We start from the raw sequence: 18,073 nt of genomic DNA, 5'->3' as shown, positions 1-18,073 counted from the left end.
TATTCAATCGTTTTCTCATTTTGAGTGGGTCAATTTTGTGCAAAATAACGTGGCTGGTGAAACTTAGGATTTTCCTTAAGCAACCGCCCATCTAAGATGAAGACGCAATGTAATGATTTTAAGCAATCTGTGTGCCATTTGACGTTTTTGAAATTGATTTAGATGAATATTTTTAAATCTGCAAAGGTTTTCAACCTCTTGTTTGTTTATACGAGGGGATTCAACGTCATTTTTCCAGTGATCTACGTTTAGGAACAGCCATAGATGTTTCTATGCTCTTTTTTTCACTTTGAAGCGCATTTTATTTTCTTGGCGGTCTTTTGGCAATAATAGATTCAAGTTTGGATTCTGTCCAGAAAAAAGTGCTTGGAGAATATCAGAGCTTGTGCATTAGAATAGTTGATTCGCTACTGATGTTTTCCCCTCGGTCTCTGACTAGTTTCTAAGGGAGGATTTCACACTTATCTATACTTTTCAAGGAAGTTCAATTGGATTTTTGGATTCAACACACCAGTTAATAACTTTTAAACTATGAAAATTTTCAGGTCATTGCAGTTTCATTGAGCTGCAGCTTTCTGTTTGATCAGTGAATGAATATTTTTTGAGAGGCTCCCCTAACGTCTGCATGCAATAGAAGCAATGGAGGCGCGATCAAAAGTTTCATTTACTATTTTTGGAGTTAGTCTTTCAGTTGATCCAACAGTGAATCCATTTTGCTCTTTTTTACATCTGTGAGAACTTCTTTGGTGACAGATATTTGTTGCCACAAGGCCTAATGAGATTTTTGACCCTAGCATTTTCCTCCTCCCGCTCCAGGTTGTAGACATACCGTATACTTTTTCTCCAATGATTTGGCTGCCATTTCGCAAATTTATTTTTCTATCTATGTTGCTTTGTTCTTGCGCTCTATTTTGTGCAATGGATTTGTCGGCGACTGGTGGTTCCACGATTGGTCCAATTGGGTGGTCCAGTCCCACAACTATTTGTTGTGGTCGGAACTGTTTGTCGTGATGTCCGTCGGAATGTTGTCTTGGCCTTGATTACTAGTCTGGGAGTGAAGAGTCAGTTGTTCAAGTCTATGGCTCGTTCTGGTCCCTGATCAAGAAAAATTACTTTTGGATTTGAGGTACTGAGTTTGTCATTTGATGCATGACTTTTGAACGTAGCAAAATCAACTGCCACCAACCACTCCATCCCATCTGATTTAACGTTTTCTTAGTTAAGTTAATTAGGTTTTTTTTTCAGTTTGATCTTGGGTTGAGTTTTGTATATTCGTCAACCTAATTTAATTTAGGAAAAATGCACCTAGTCCACAGTTCAATTACACCATTGATATTTTTTGGTGCCTGACTACAACGAAGAATTGGTTTCCGAGAAAACATCATTGGCTTCATGGGAGACAACCATTTAATACACCAACAATAGAACACTCGATTTATTTGTCCTCTGATGCCACAATGAAACAAGGAGGCTCGGTAATGTGCGATAATCGGACATAAAGTTCCGACTCCGCTCATCCACATCGCATTTTTGACAGAATTGTCTACCAAATGAGGAGCAGAAAAAAACCCAAAATTATTTTTCACAAAAATATGTATGAACGAAAAGATAGCCGTCTGATTTTTGTATGCGTTTTCGCTCGCTCCACATTAATAGTCAGAGGAGTGTGACCTCTTCATATGGAATGCTCTTCCTACTTAGAACTAAAAATGAAAAAAATAAAATAACAATTTATTAGCCGTTTTTTACTTTTACTTGAATATGCATAACGTCAGACGTCATACATAGCGATATGCACTTTTCTAATGTTTTCGGGGTCTGTTTCTATGCTGACGCTCTCTCAAAGCCTTTCTGATAAAACAACGTACATGGATGTGGTTGCATTGGAGGCGCAGATTAGCTACAATCAAAACTCGAGAAGGCGGCGGTGACTCAAGTGGGCCTGGTATCATCAAAAGTGGCCCCAGGCTGAAGTCTTCTATTGCATAAAAACTGCAGCTAATTCATTAAATTTTCCATTTTTGGCCGACCTCAAAAGCAAATTTCGGGCAATTTTAGCCCTATATTAGCCAGGTGTTGGAATGACTTATAATGTTGCGAGTGCCGTGAAAAAAGAGAATAGTTTTGTTGGCCTAGCATAATTTTTGAGGCTTTTTATTTCAAAGAAAAATGTTTTATGAAGAAGATCAACTCTAGAAAAATGAAGCCAACGATTTTTTGAGATCTGATAATCATTCGGCTACAATAACAAAGTGACCATAGCTTTCAAAGTTAGCCATTAAACAATCTTTGAGCCGTAAAGTAATGAATAATTTTCAATGCTGCATTATTATTATTTATTATTTAGCATTGTGCTCAAACAAGACCACGAAAACCTCTATGCGTGTGGTTTTTAAATTAGACTTTAAAATAATTGTTACGAGCTGGCAAAAAGCTTTTTCGATAATGTTGTGACTGCTGAAGGCCTTCTCGAAGTTGTCCTGGTTAACCTGAAGCAGAATCAACTTGAAATTGCCCTTTAAAGGTTAGTACTAAAAAGTATGATTAAAATACGCAAAGATAATGCCCTGATAATGTAACAAAAATAGTTAATCTACTTAAATTTGAGAGCTATCACTGAAGTTGAGGCGCCTATAGTTTTCGAGAAATAACAGAATGTTGTTTTGTATAAATCTCTTGTAATTGGAGGCTTATAAGAAAGTACAATAAATTAGCAAAAGCTGAATTTGAAAATGCTACCCGGCAGGGTAGCGGGGTTAAAAAGTTATAGATTCAATTGCGCTCGCAGAATATAATATAGGTAAGCAGTTTGTACGTAGCAATTCTAAAAACTCGTATTTTTCGAACAGATGAGACCACGCAGTTTATCATTTGAGTTCCTCTGAGAAAAAGCCCTCATTTTTAGAAAAATCATGATCTTTGATAAACTTAGAAGCAGACTTCCCAAATAACTCTCGTTGCCTTTCATTCTGGTTGTCCTTAAACATTTTGATGGCCATTTTGAGGACTTCAATTTCACCTTAGCAGAAACTTAATTGCTATTGAAAACCTTATAGATTTAATACAGCAGAAAAGTCTTTGGTTTTAACAAAAACTCGGACTTATCGACAATTGGTTATCCTTTTGGGAGTCCCCGTTAGTTTCCTCGCCTTGAAATGAGTGCTCCTTCGTGAGAAAATTACCGGGAAGTTGGCACATTTACCAGTGATTGATGGACTGAGAAGTTTTTGGACACTTCAGCACTGGATCAAGATTAATCAATAGTTCAGACTGAATTCTGAATTTAAAATATCGTCTACAAAAGTATAATTTAATTTTGGATATGTGCAGCTTGTTTTCATCACAATTTATTGAGAATCATTGGGCTCGCGTGGAAAAGCTAAGTAAGGCAACGGATAACAATATTTTTGCTATGAGGACGTTTGCCTGCAATATTGCATATTTTGAAACATTTCTCTCATATTAAGTATATTAGTGCAAAAGCGCATAACAGTTGAGCTAGTTTGTGGATTACTACTTGTTGCACAATCAGATACATGTCGAAGCATATGTAGAGCGTAAGTTTAAGGCTGTATCTCAACTCTTCGTTTTTTTTCAAGATGCAAAAAATATTATAAAAAGCCCTCTAAATTAGGATTTCGATAAATCTGGAAAAATTTTAATCATGTGTGGAATAAGAATAGCTGTCCTGTAGAGTTATGGGCAGAATCTATTCAATTTATTTGAAGAATAAATTACAAAACAGCTAGCTGAATCAGTTTGCATTTCTTTTAGAGCAAAAAAAAGTGTTTCAAAAAATCATACACCGGAGGTTGCTTGAAAAGGCAACTGATGCCGCTCTCAATCAATTTTTCATTCAGTTTAATTTATATTGCTACCAAGCTCCCGCAAATAAAACACATCATTAACTTGATGTGTCTGAAAATCTTTGCTGATTTTTTAAAATCGAAAAAGTATATGACATCAGTTAACAGGGCAAATCAGCCTTTTGTAGCAAATCACAGAAAAACGAGTATTTTTGGCAACTTTGGAGGAAACTGATAGAAAAGATCCTATGAATGGTTTTATTTGTTCAATGGTTTTTTTTATTGAACAACAACAGGAGACGCATCTTAAGAATATCTTAAGTATCTTTCTGTCAGGGAAAATTACCTAAAAAATTAAGGTAACTTGCTGGTAAATATACCTTAACTTTGTCCTATGCAGGTAAATTGCAGGTAGTTTGCCGGAGAGAAAATTTTACCCGAAATTGTAGGTACGTTTGGGTACAGGAATGCCAAAAAACGTACACAGTTCAGATAATTTTATCTGAATTTTTTAGGTAATTTTACATGCAGTTTTTAGAGTGCTGGAGATTTGTCATTAAAAACGCAAAATAACAGCAACATTTGCCAACTTTCGAACCTAAAGGTGTTCTGCTGATGCTATGCCTCTATCTCCTCTGCTGATAAACGCAAAATAACTTTTAATAAAAAGAACTTTATTTGATAATTAGTTGGCCGGTGTGGCATTTACGTTCACATACACTGCATATTTATGTAATTTGTGGTTATTCAACTATCAGTTTTCACTTCTTTTGACCAGCATCTTTTGAACTCTTGATTTCTTTTAGTTCACCCTTGTCCATTGGTGCACGTTCAAAAAATCAGTCAGAAGATTTGAGGCGGCTGTGTTGATGTGCACATCTAAAATTGGCATGACGCAAACTGTTCCCTGGTGTATTTAATGTTCTGAGTCACTTTTCCACCAATTTCACATAATTTCCGGAGTGATTCCGAAATGCCCTTGTTTAGGGCAACCTTTCTAGAAATTTGAGATATTTCTAGGGCTTTAAGTTATTAACGGAATAAATCGAAACCAAAGGTCAAAAGAAACCATTAATAACTAATTTCGAAATCAATGACTACGTGTATTTTTTTGCTTGCGTAAATATAGTTGTTTCACTAAAAAAACTATTCATTGACAAATCAACTGTACTATAATACTACCTATTATCGGGCAATTTACGCAATAGCTAGTAATATTAGGCGTAGCAGACAGCTATTTTATTGGATTGTTGACGTAATCTTGAGTGTTTATGACCAGTTGTACTGGTACAATAGTACTGCTTTATTAAAGGCTACAAAAATCAAGCTCTTTTTTTAAAATGAGATAAGATGCGCTCTAGTCATTATTATTTAACAAAATCTCATGTTTTTTTAGTAAAGGATAAAAATTCCTCCCTACAAAAAAATTTCTAGGCTTACCTCTGGAACAACTTTTAGTTTAGAGTTTTTTTGCGTTTAAATGATATCAAGAAAAAACTTTCCTGAAAAAAAAACCCTGTAACATACTCATCGAATCTTTTCATATAACATCTGAGAATTTCATCTCCTCCAAAGACTTTTTGTTTCGGAAAGCTTGTGAGATAACTTTTCTTAATATTATCCTCTCGTGTACCCCCTTAGGTTTATCGTTTAGTGGGGCATTCAGTTAAAGGTTAAACTATAGCGCCCAAGTTTATGAATTTTGCGCAAATAGTGATTAGCTGTTATCTATGTCGTTGGATGACAACAAAAGTGCTATTATTCATTAACTCGTGGGACACTTTGACGCAAAAAATTCGAGTTTTGGAAGTCTGCACATTAAGTTTTTGAATTTCAGTTTTTTAACGATTGTGCATCAGCTGTAACTGTAACTTGGGCTTTTGTTTCATTGAAACTGAATAACTTTTTTGGGAAGAATATAATTTTTGTCGTGTTTAAAACTATTATCAATGAAACCACTGAATTACGTAATTTATTAGCTCCAGGTCATTTGCTGTCATGGAACTTGCTGCGACCGTATATTTAATTAAAGAATTAGTACAATTCAAATTTGATAGTTTTGGTTGAGTTTTAACATTTTCAAATTGTGCACAAGATTATTTTAATATAATTTTATGTGGCAAATAACCACAATTCAGTCTATTGAAGAAATTCTGATGAAAATTTATTTTTTCTGAGCAATGATGACCAAAGCTTGTTCGGTCTAGCCAGGGATGGCCAAAGTCAGTTCAGTATGACTAATAACTGTTTTTGAGGAAGATTGGCTTGGAACCCCCTGTCCGCAACCCAAGACGGTCAGGCCAATGTCTGTTTTTGAACGCGCACCTCATCCTGGGTTCAGAGACAAGAAAAAAAAACAAAGCGTCTACAAGATATAGGCAGACCGAGAACTTGAGACCCGTTGGTGTAAACTTAAGGACAATTAGGGTTTCAAAAAAGAGAAAGTGGTTCAAATTCGGTCGTTGCCAATTTTTAAAGTAGTTAAAATTGTTCACTAAAGATTCTAAAAAATCGTCTATGAAAAATTTGTAAGAAAAGTTGTGAGATAATTCTTCTTAATATCATCCTCTTGTGTACCTCCTTAGGTTTATCGTTTAATGGGCATTCAGTTAAAGGTATACCTTTAGCGCCCAATTTTACGAATTTTGTGCAAATAATGATTAGCGGTTATCTATGTCGTTGAATGTCGTTGAATAGACCCGTTGGTGTAAACTTAAGGACAATTAGGGTTTCAAAAAAGAGAAAGTGGTTCAAATTCGGTCGTTGCCAATTTTTAAAGTAGTTAAAATTGTTCACTAAAGATTCTAAAAAATCGTCTATGAAAAATTTGTAAGAAAAGTTGTGAGATAATTCTTCTTAATATCATCCTCTTGTGTACCTCCTTAGGTTTATCGTTTAATGGGGCATTCAATTAAAGGTATACGTTTAGCGCCCAGTTTATGAACTTTGTGCAAAAAGTGATTAGCTGTTATCTATGTCGTTGGATGGCAACAAAAGTGCTATTATTCATTAACTCGTTGGACACTTTGACTCAAAAAATTCAAGTTTTGGAAATTTGCTAACTAAGTTTTCGAATTTCAGCATTTCGACGATTGTGCACCAGGTTTATTTGTAACTTGGGTTTTTGTTTCATTGAAACTGACTAAGTTTTTGGGGAAAAAAATATTATTTGTCGTGTTTAAAACTATTATCAATGAAAACACTCAATTAGGTAATTTATTAGCCCCAGGTCATTTGCCGTCATGGAACTTGCTACGACCTTGTAATTAATTAAAAAATTAGTGCAATTCAAATTTGATAGTTTTGGTTGAGTTTTACCATTTTCAAATTGTGCACCAGATTTTTTAATATAATGTTATGTGGCAAATACCCACAACTCAGTCTATTGAGGAAGTTCTGATGAAAATTTATTCAGTTTGGGCAATGATGGCCAAAGCCTGTTCGGTCTGGCCAGAGATGACCAAATTCTGTTCAGTATGGCTTATAACTTTTTTTGAGGAAGATTGGCCTGGAACCCCCTGTCCGCAACCCAAGAGTGTGAAGCCAATGCCTGTTTTTGAACGCGGACCTCGTCCTGGGTTCAGAAACAAGAAAAAATAAACAAAGGGTCTACAAGATATAAACAGACCGAGAACTAAGGACCCGTTGGTGTAATATTAAGGATAATTAGGGTTTCAAGAAAAAGAAAATGGTTCAAATTCGGTAGTTGCCAATTTTTAGAGTAATTAAAACTGTTCACAAAAGACTCTAAAAAATTTTCTGTGAAAAATTTGTCAGAAAAGTTTGTGAGATAATTCTTCTTAATATCATCCTCTTGTGTACCTCCTTAGGTATATCGTTTAATGGGGCATTCAATTAAAGGTTAAACTTTAGCGCCCAATTTTATGAATTTTGCGCAAATAGTGATTAGCTGTTATCTATTTCGTTGGATGACAACAAAAGTGCTATTATTCATTAACTCGTGGGACACTTTGACGCAAAAAATTCGAGTTTTGGAAGTCTGCAAATTAAGTTTTCGAATTTCAGTTTTTTAACGATTGTGCATCAGCTTTAACTGTAACTTGGGCTTTTGTTTCATTGAAACTGAATAACTGTTTTGGGAAGAATATAATTTTTGTCGTGTTTAAAACTATTATCAATGAAACCACTGAATTACGTAATTTATTAGCTCCAGGTCATTTGCTGTCATGGAACTTGCTGCGACCTTTTAATTAATTAAAGAATTAGTACAATTCAAATTTGATAGTTTTGGTTGAGTTTTAACATTTTCAAATTGTGCACAAGATTTTTTAATATAATGCTATGTGGCAAATACCCACAACTCAGTCTATTGAGGGAGTTCTGATGAAAACTTTTTCAGTTTGGACAATGATGGCCAAAGCTTGTTCGGTCTGGCGAGGGATGGCCAAAGTCAGTTCAGTATGACTAATAACTGTTTTTGAGGAAGATTGGCTTGGAACCCCCTGTCCGCAACCCAAGACGGTCAGGCCAATGTCTGATGTTGAACGCGCACCTCATCCTGGGTTCAGAGACAAGAAAAAATAAACAAAGCGTCTACAAGATATAAGCAGACCGAGAACTTGAGACCCGTTGGTGTGAACTTAAGGACAATTAGGGTTTCAAAAAAGAGAAAGTGCTTCAAATTCGGTAGTTGTCAATTTTTAAAGTAGTTAAAACTGTTCACTAAAGATTCCAAAAAATCGTCTATGAAAAATTTGTAAGAAAAGTTGTGAGATAATTCTTCTTAATATCATCCTCTTGTGTACCTCCTTAGGTTTATCGTTTAATGGGGCATTCAGTTAAAGGTATACCTTTAGCGCCCAATTTTACGAATTTTATGCAAATAGTGATTAGCGGTTATCTATGTCGTTGAATGGCAACAAAAGTGCTATTATTCATTAACTCGTTGGACACTTTGACTCAAAAAGTTCAAGTTTTACAAATTTGCTAACTAAGTTTTCGAATTTCAGCATTTTGACGATTGTGCACCAGGTGTATTTGTAACTTGGGTTTTTGTTTCATTGAAACTGAAAAAAATTTTGGGAAAAAATATATTATTTGTCGTGTTTAAACCTATTATCAATGAAAACACTCAATTAGGTAATTTATTAGCCCCAGGTCATTTGCTGTCATGGAACTTGCTACAACCTTATAATTAGTGCAATTCAAATTTGATAGTTTTGGTTGAGTTTTACCATTTTCAAATTGTGCACAAGATTTTTTAATATAATGCTATGTGGCAAATACCCACAACTCAGTCTATTGAGGAAGTTCTGATGAAAACTTTTTCAGTTTGGACAATGATGGCCAAAGCCTGTTTGGTCTGGCCAGAGATGGCCAAATTCTGTTCACTATGGCTAATAACTATTTTTGAGGAAGATTGGCCCGGAACCCCCTGTCAGCAACCCAAGAGTGTCAAGCCAATGCCTGTTTTTGAACGCGGACCTCATCCTGGGTTCAGAAACAAGAAAAAATAAACAAAGGGTCTACAAGATATAAACAGACCGAGAACTAAGGACCCGTTGGTGTAATATTAAGGATAGTTAGGGTTTCAAGAAAAAGAAAATGGTTCAAATTCGGTAGTTGCCAATTTTTAAAGTAGTTAAAACTGTTCACTAAAGATTCTAAAAAATCGTCTATGAAAAATTTGTAAGAAAAGTTGTGAGACAATTCTTCTTAATATCATCCTCTTGTGTACCTCCTTAGGTTTATCGTTTAATGGGGCATTCAATTAAAGGTATAGCTTTAGCGCCCAGTTTGATGAACTTTGTGCAAATAGTGATTAGCTGTTATCTATGTCGTTGGATGGCAACAAAAGTGCTATTATTCATTAACTCGTTGGAAACTTTGACTCAAAAAATTCAAGTTTTGGAAATTTGCTAACTAAGTTTTTGAACTTCAGCAATTTGACGATTGTGCATCTGGTGTATCTGTAACTTGGGTTTTTGTTTCTTTGAATCTGAAAAAATTTTGGGAAAAAATCTATTATTTGTCGTGTTTAAAACTATTATCAATGAAAACACTCAATTAGGTAATTTATTAGCCCCAGGTCATTTGCTGTCATGGAACTTGCTACGACCTTATAATTAGTGCAATTCAAACTTGATAGTTTTGGTTGAGTTTTACCATTTTCAAATTGTGCACAAGATTTTTTAATATAATGTTATGTGGCAAATACCCACAACTCAGTCTATTGAGGAAGTTCTGATGAAAATTTATTCAGTTTGGGCAATGATGGCCAAAGCCTGTTCGGTCTGTCCAGAGATGGCCAAATTCTGTTCAGTATGGCTATTAAATATTTTTGAGGAAGATTGGCCCGGAACCCCTGTCAGCAACCCAAGAGTGTCAAGCCAATGCCTGATCCTGAACGCGGACCTCATCCTGGGTTCAGAAACAAGAAAAAACAAACAAAGGGTCTACAAGATATAAACAGACCGAGAACTAAGGACCCGTTGGTGTAATATTAAGGATAATTAGGGTTTCAAGAAAAAGAAAATGGTTCAAATTCGGTAGTTGCCAGTTTTTAGAGTAACTAAAACTGTTCACAAAAGACTCTAAAAAATTTTCTGTGAAAAATTTGTCAGAAAAGTTTGTGAGATAATTCTTCTTAATATCATCCTCTTGTGTACCTCCTTAGGTTTATCGTTTAATGGGGCATTCAATTAAAGGTATACGTTTAGCGCCCAGTTTATGAACTTTGTGCAAATAGTGATTAGCTGTTATCTATGTCGTTGGATGGCAACAAAAGTGCTATTATTCATTAACTCGTTGGAAACTTTGACTCAAAAATCCGAGTTTTGGAAATTTTCAAACTAAGTTTTTGAACTTCAGCATTTTGACGATTGTGCATCTGGTGTATCTGTAACTTGGGTTTTTGTTTCTTTGAATCTGAAAAAATTTTGGGAAAAAATATACGATTTGTCGTGTTTAAGACTCTTATCAATGAAACCACTCAATTACGTAATTTATTAGCGCCAGGTCACTTACTGACATGAAACTTGCTACGACCTTACAATAAATTAAAAAATTAGTGCAATTCAAATTTGATAGTTTTGGTTGAGTTTTACCATTTTCAAATTGTGCACAAGACTATTTTAATATAATGTTATGTGGCAAATACACACAATTCAGTCTATTGAGGAAATTCTGATGAAAATTTATTCTTTCTGGGCAATGATGACCAAAGCTTGTTCGGTCTGGCCAGGGATGGCCAAAGTCTGTTCAGTATGACTGATAACTATTTTTGAGGAAGATTGGCTTGGAACCCTCTGTTCGCAACCCAAGACGGTCACGCCAATGCCTGTTTTTGAACGCGGACCTCATCCTGGGTTCGGAAACAAGAAAAAATAAACAAAGCGTCTACAAGATATAAACAGACCGAGAACTTAAGACCCGTTGGTGTAAACTTAAGGACAATTAGGGTTTCAAGAAAAAAAAAATGGTTCAAATTCGGTAGTTGCCAATTATTAAAGTAGTTAAAACTGTTCACTACAGACTCTAAAAAATTTTCTGTGAAAAATTTGTCAGAAAAGTTTGTGAGATAATTCTTCTTAATATCATCCTCTTGTGTACCTCCTTAGGTATATCGTTTAATGGGGCATTCAATTAAAGGTATACCTTTAGTGCCCAGTTTGATGAACTTTGTGCAAATAGTGATTAGCTGTTATCTATGTCGTTGGATGGCAACAAAAGTGCTATTATTCATTAACTCGTTGGAAACTTTGACTCAAAAATTCGAGTTTTCGAATTTTTCAAACTAAGTTTTTGAACTTCAGCAATTTGACGATTGTGCATCTGGTGTATCTGTAACTTGGGTTTTTGTTTCTTTGAATCTGAAAAAATTTTGGGAAAAAAAATATTATTTGTCGTTTTTAAGACTCTTATCAATGAAACCACTCAATTACGTAATTTATTATCACCAGGTCACTTACTGATATGAAACTTGCTACGACCTTATAATAAATTAAAAAATTAGTGCAGTTCAAATTTGATAGTTTTGGTTGAGTTCTACCATTTTCAAATTGTGCACAAGACTATTTTAATATAATTTTATTTGGCAAATACACACAATTCAGTCTATTGAGGAATTTCTGATGAAAATTTATTCTTTCTGGGCAATGATGACCAAAGCTTGTTCGGTCTGGCCAGGGATGGCCAAAGTCTGTTCAGTATGACTGATAACTATTTTTGAGGAAGATTGGCTTGGAACCCTCTGTTCGCAACCCAAGACGGTCACGCCAATGCCTGTTTTTGAACGCGGACCTCATCCTGGGTTCGGAAACAAGAAAAAATAAACAAAGCGTCTACAAGATATAAACAGACCGAGAACTTAAGACCCGTTGGTGTAAACTTAAGGACAATAAGGGTTTCAAGAAAGAGAAAATGGTTCAAATTCGGTAGTTGCCAATTTTTAAAGTAGTTAAAACTCTTCACTAAAAACCCCAAAAAAATTTTCCATGAATTTTGCTAGAGTTATATTGCTCGCGTTGATAAATACCGACAAAAACGACGTAAGAAACGTCGGTTTTTGTCGGTTTCTGTGGGTTTCATCGGTTTTGCTGGAAAGAACTGTCGGTTTTTGTCTGAATGAAAACAAGACAGATTGATTGCTGCTGCTGCTCCTAATATAGGCAGTCAAGGGATCTGTATTGGGCAAAAGCGCATAATTTACGGGTATCTTTGAATTTTCAGACGTCCCAGAATTATAAAAGCATGACAACTGAAGTGTCGGACGCAATCAAAGTGGAGTCATTGGAAGCAGAACTGCAGGAACTGGACACCGAGTGTGAAAAATTAGAGAAGAAATTACAGAAACGGGACAAATCAATTTCGGATTTAAAACAGCAACTGGATCGGGCTACTGAAGAAAACTCTAGGTTCAAAACACAGATTGAAACTCTACAGAAAGAACAGAAAACCAAAAACAAAGTATCGCCCGTATTTCAAACTAATCAGAACACTTTTGAAATTAAAAGTCTCAAAGACAATCTAAAACGCAAAGATGAAGATTTGAAAGCCTCCGAACAAAAGTACAAAACGCTCAGGGCGCAGAATTCTCAATTAGAAGAAAGAATAGCCGCGCTTAAACAATCTTCTGATGTAAACATTAACGTCGTGGACTTGCAAGCCGAAATAGCGAAACGTGACCGGAAACTAGAAAAGTATAAAAAAGAAATCGAATCTGTAAACGAGGATTTAAATTTACTCGACAAGCGTGAGGCTGAAATTGAAACTTTAAAATCCGAAATAGAGAAATTGAAAATAGATAAAGCGAACGCTTCAGCCACGGAGACTTCGCCACCAGAATACAACGAAAGTGATCTATTAGCCGAAATTGATGAGCTTACGCAACAGTTGCACGATGCTGCTTCTAGCATTGAATCGTGTGAGATTCGGCTAAAGGAACAGCAAGTGAAATTGGACGAAATTCCAGCCAAAGATAGAGAGATCGAAGATATGAAAAAAGAAGTGGCGGAATTGGAGCAGAAGTTAAAAGTTGAGGCGAAAAAGCAAGCAGGGTCGAAGAAAGATGGAGAAGTTATGAAGCAGCTTCGAAGTGACCTGGCAGATTACAAAAAAGAGAACAGGCATTTTGTTTTTTTCTTAAAAAAACTTTTTAACTAAAAAACTTGAACGGTTCATCACAATTTTTTTTAGCTTTCATAGATAAATTTGATTTCATTTTTTGCTGTTACCGATCGAAAGAACACTTTTTCTGTTTTTTTAAAGTTGTTTACACATAATTAATGACACAGTTTTTGATTTTTAATGAGCGATTATCGATTGAACAGCTCTTTATCAGATCAACATAACATTGATGATTTCAACAGTGAAAAAAAATTGAAATTGTATTTTTTTCGCAAATTCTTGTTTTCATTAAAAAAAGGGAGTATTTTGAACAACGTGCCTTATGTGAATAACAGTGAGCTGTACGGTGAGGTTGACTTCCTCAAGGACAAAGTGACGAAACTGCAGAAATCACTGGTGCAGAAAACAGTGAACGACAATGCGGCTAACAGTGTAGCTGATTTGTCTGGTAAGGTTGAACTTTCTTTTCCTTTTTTGAAGGACAAATTTAAATTAACAAGAAAAACCGTTAGGCTAAAAAATACTTATATGATCAAAATATGAAATGGCTGCTCATCTGGAAAACTTTATAATGAGGCTGTTCGTATATGCTACCGGCGGTCGTTAATTCGAGAATCAAAAATCAAGAGAAAACCTAAGTGATCGGATTACTAATCGAATAATCTTAGTGATTTTAGTAATGGGGGGGGGGGGGGGTTTGAGACAAATATTTTGCTCGTTTAACTAAAAATAGGGATACTTAAGTGCTTCTGTTGACTGCGTGTTTTCTATGCGCATAATTTAATACATCTTAACCTTTCATCATTTTAGAAAGAAAGGCATGAAACATTACAGATATTTATTGTCAGTTACCAGAAAAGTGCTAGCTAGGAATGGCATAAAAACAAAACGGGGTGACAGTGTTCACTTTTGCATTAGGGAGCTCAATATCTTCAACAACATGACAAAAACATAGCAGGACAAGTTCTGAATTACAATCCAAAGAATTGAACTAACTATTGGCCGCCAATTAAGTTTTAAAGAAACATCAAACTGAGAAAGCCAACAAAGCTTCTAATCTTATAAAAGGAAATATGAAAAAATCTACAAACAGTTAGAAAACTTGTTTTTTCATGAATCTTGTGTTTTATGAATTCGTAAAATAACAACAACTTTGAAAAAATTGAATCTATGCGTCCTAACAATGAGTATAGGATACAAAAATCTTGTGCGAATTAATGACAGACAAAACAAAAAAGAGGCAACACTGAAGAGTACTGCCAAAAATTGGAAACTTTAATAACCAGTGGCGCTTTAACAATACTTTTTAGCAGTTCTAAAAGGGGCTGAAAAGAAGACGGTATAACCAATGAGTGCAAGACTCACAATTTCAATTAAACTTTTTGGAAACCATTGATATATCAGTTAATCAGAACGTTAGCTAAAAGTTTGAGCTACTAAATTCACCAAAATAACGACGCACTAGAAGATTATTAAGAAAATATGCTTACTTTTGAGATTAAGGGATATGATCACAAGGAAAAAAAGACGCAAGGCCAAAAGTCATATGTTAATTTTTCGGAAAGCAGATATAAAAGAGTTAAAATTAAAAACTACCGCTATGAACTCAAGCGGCTAATTAGATTCCCCCCGATACAAATCCAATCGTTCATGAATGAGATATAGTGTTTAAACACCAAATAGTACAACAAATACTAACAAAACTGAAAAGTAGAATTTTGGAAAAAAAGCGTTTAAGTCAAAGAAACTGAGAACTAAGTACTTAAACGATAACAAATTGAGCAATAAACACTATCAAAAACAAATCAACAAAACTTAAAAAATATTTTTTGAAAAATATTACAGTCAAATTCATAGAAAGGAAGTTCATAGAAATGATTAGCTTTGAACTGAAACAGTTAGTTTAATTAAAATAATTCATATTAAAAAAAGTTTGAGATCTTTTCCTAATAATAAAACAACAAATATCAAAAGTGCTCTCAAAACTCAAAAAATGTTTGAAAATTTTGGAGAATAAATAGTGTCAAAGTCATGAAAACAACTATCCTTAAACTCAAAAGGCATGACTCAAAAGCTAACATTTTCAAATGCCAACATAACACTCCTCTTTAAAAGTACGTTGAAAAAATAATGCCTCAAACCTCCTCTCTGTTTTGCTCTCCTTCCTTACTACTCTAGCTTGATCAAATTCACCACTCTAATTTGACTTCTCTGTGACGTGAAAAAAAGGAGAATAAAGTTGTGAAATGATCTAACAAATTGAACTCACTAATACAGTCTAAATATTTTGGACTTTAAAAATCATCCTGCATTAGAGACAATTAAAATAAGACCTATGTTTTTACTTCTTTACAATTACTAGCACAAAAAAAACCGCTGGGAAAGATTTTCTTTGGCTTTTTATCACGCAAAATGATTTGAGTGCGCTTTTAGACCACATTCATTTTTTAAATTTGATATGCTGATATATTTAATTTTATATCAACAAGTTCAAACACAAAATCAATTGATTTGCTATTAGTTTACACAAAACCCCCCTCTTGAAATTAAGTGATCAAAATTGCTATTGATTCTTTCAGCTGAAAAATGTTTTTTGAAAACTTGGATCATCAATCGGTGAGTACAAAATAATTATTTTCAGACAGGTTGGTTACTCTTGAACAGTAGTTTAGCAAGCAACACTATGACTTCATTTGAAGGATTGCATGAACTGCTGTTTATTTTCAGAGATAAACCCTTCCCGCCAATTGCAATGTGAAAAATGAGGTTCAAAAAATTTATTCAGTTAAAAACAACTACAACCATATAACATTTTTAAGAACAATGTCGATATCCTGAAGTTTTAATATTTGTATCTTAGACGCTGGTCAGTTAAAAATATGGTTAAAAATAAGTTAGGCTCAACATTTAGGAGCAAACTTACTCGCCAGCTTGCAAAAAACAAACATTTTTTTTCAAATTTTTTGGTGCAGTAAAAGGTACAACTCAAACTTTAGAGCAGAGAAGTTAAAACAAAAAATGGAAAAATATCGAGACATTCTTCTTTAGTATCGGTGAGACTCTGGCTAACTGAAATCGTATCAAAACAATCAAATCATAGAAACTATGTCTCAAAAGGAAAAGGAGCGGTGATCGACAAGGAACAATTTTGGGGCTTTTTACTTTTCTTTCAAAAGACATGACCCTGTGAAACGTTTCCTTCTTTATTTATGCCACAGGTACTGTTGTTTTATCGAGCAGCACTTTGGAAACAATAAAAAAATCACTATAGTAACATTAATAAGGTTATTGGGTGGTTTTTTGTTAACAAACCTACTCTCAACCTTTCTAAAACGAACATAGGTTGTTTGCAACTAATCAGAACTTCGAGAAACACCAACCTTAATTATGTCAGCAAGAGGTCGAATAATATACATCGTTCACATACTTAGGTGTTGTCATCGGTGACCAATTGAAATTTAAAGACTCAAATGCTATTCTATTTTCTATCGACTACTGCGTTTAATTTTTAGTAGGTTAGAAATGATATTACAAATTTTAATATTTAAAGCGTAGAAGGTTATCATTCAATGCTGCAAAGAAAAATTTTTATGGCGTCTATGCCCGACTTTCCATATAAAAAACCGGGTTTGGTTATAGTATTTCAAAAAGTGAGCTACAATTTTGAATACATAAAGAGGACAGCAAAATTTGTCACAATAATGAGCAGCAGAAAACCTGGTTTGTTTATATGGGAAGTCGGGCATAGACGCCATAAAGACAATTTTCTTTACAACTTTGATGGATAATCATTTCTGCTTTAAATAATAACACCAGCTTCATCGAAGAGATGAAAACCATTAAACCTGCTGAAAAAAGAGAATGAAAACTGCATATAAATAAATCTCTTTTTTTAAAGAAAATTCCCACCGTATCTATTGTTTCAACCATTTTCGCTGCCAACATTTTATTACTAATAAGAGTTCGTTAATCTGGCTTCTGTTGCTAATTGATTCCCTAGATAAGATTTTCGCGAACTCAACTTTTGCTTTCCTTTGACCTTAGATGAACTGATGAAGCAACAGCAGCAGCTACAAACTGTAACTGAGGAAAATGATGAGCTAAGGAATTCAGTTGTTCTCCTAGAAGAGGCCAACAAAGGATTGAAAAACGAACTACAGGTGAGTTAATAGTCTGATCTAGTTTGATCATTCATAGCATAACAGGGCCTGACTGCATTAAGCTGTAGTTTATTATATTTGTTATAAACAATATTATTATATTTGTTATTATATAGCGACATTGCCAAAATTGGTAGTTAACACCCACAAAAAATAGCAGATTGCAAATGATTTTTGATAGCTTCGTTTTGTCTTGAAACATCTTCCGTTTTTACGTGGTCAGCTTCTGTAACTCAGCCCGATCTATCCTCGTTTGATATCCTATCCATGGGATACTGTTGTTGAATAGAACTTTGAAATGCTTCATTTTCCTTTAAAAAATGGAAGCACGCCACAACTCAGCACTATTGCGCAGGAATTTATTTATTTATTTTTGGGTTGGGATTAACTTGCCCTACCCGGGTCGAGGTTTGGTGGTGAATTTTCGTAAGAAATGCGGTGAAATGTGGTGAAAAAAAAATAATTTTCACCGCGTATTTCGTACATCTTTTTGCGGCGAATGCGGTGAATCGCGGTGAA

General features: G+C 34.6%; 1 protein-coding gene across 1 annotated transcript; it reads left to right on the top strand.

Moving 5' to 3' along the window:
- Positions 1-2,333: 2,333 nt before the first annotated feature.
- LOC142355738 (uncharacterized) lies at positions 2,334-17,554 on the top strand (the record flags this gene model as incomplete). The annotated part of the gene is made up of 4 exons (XM_075407809.1): positions 2,334-2,524; positions 12,498-13,393; positions 13,730-13,842; positions 17,439-17,554. Coding segments are annotated over exons 2-4 (1,104 nt in total), but the record flags the coding sequence as incomplete, so codon positions are not given.
- Between the last annotated feature and the right edge of the window lie 519 nt (positions 17,555-18,073).

The sequence above is a fragment of the Convolutriloba macropyga genome, unplaced genomic scaffold, assembly GCF_964194025.1.
Source record: "Convolutriloba macropyga unplaced genomic scaffold, txConMacr16.3 SCAFFOLD_4184, whole genome shotgun sequence".
NCBI lineage: Eukaryota > Metazoa > Xenacoelomorpha > Acoela > Convolutidae > Convolutriloba > Convolutriloba macropyga.
Note: the sequence above shows the minus strand (reverse complement) of the source record. Positions and strands in the feature narration are given on the sequence as shown.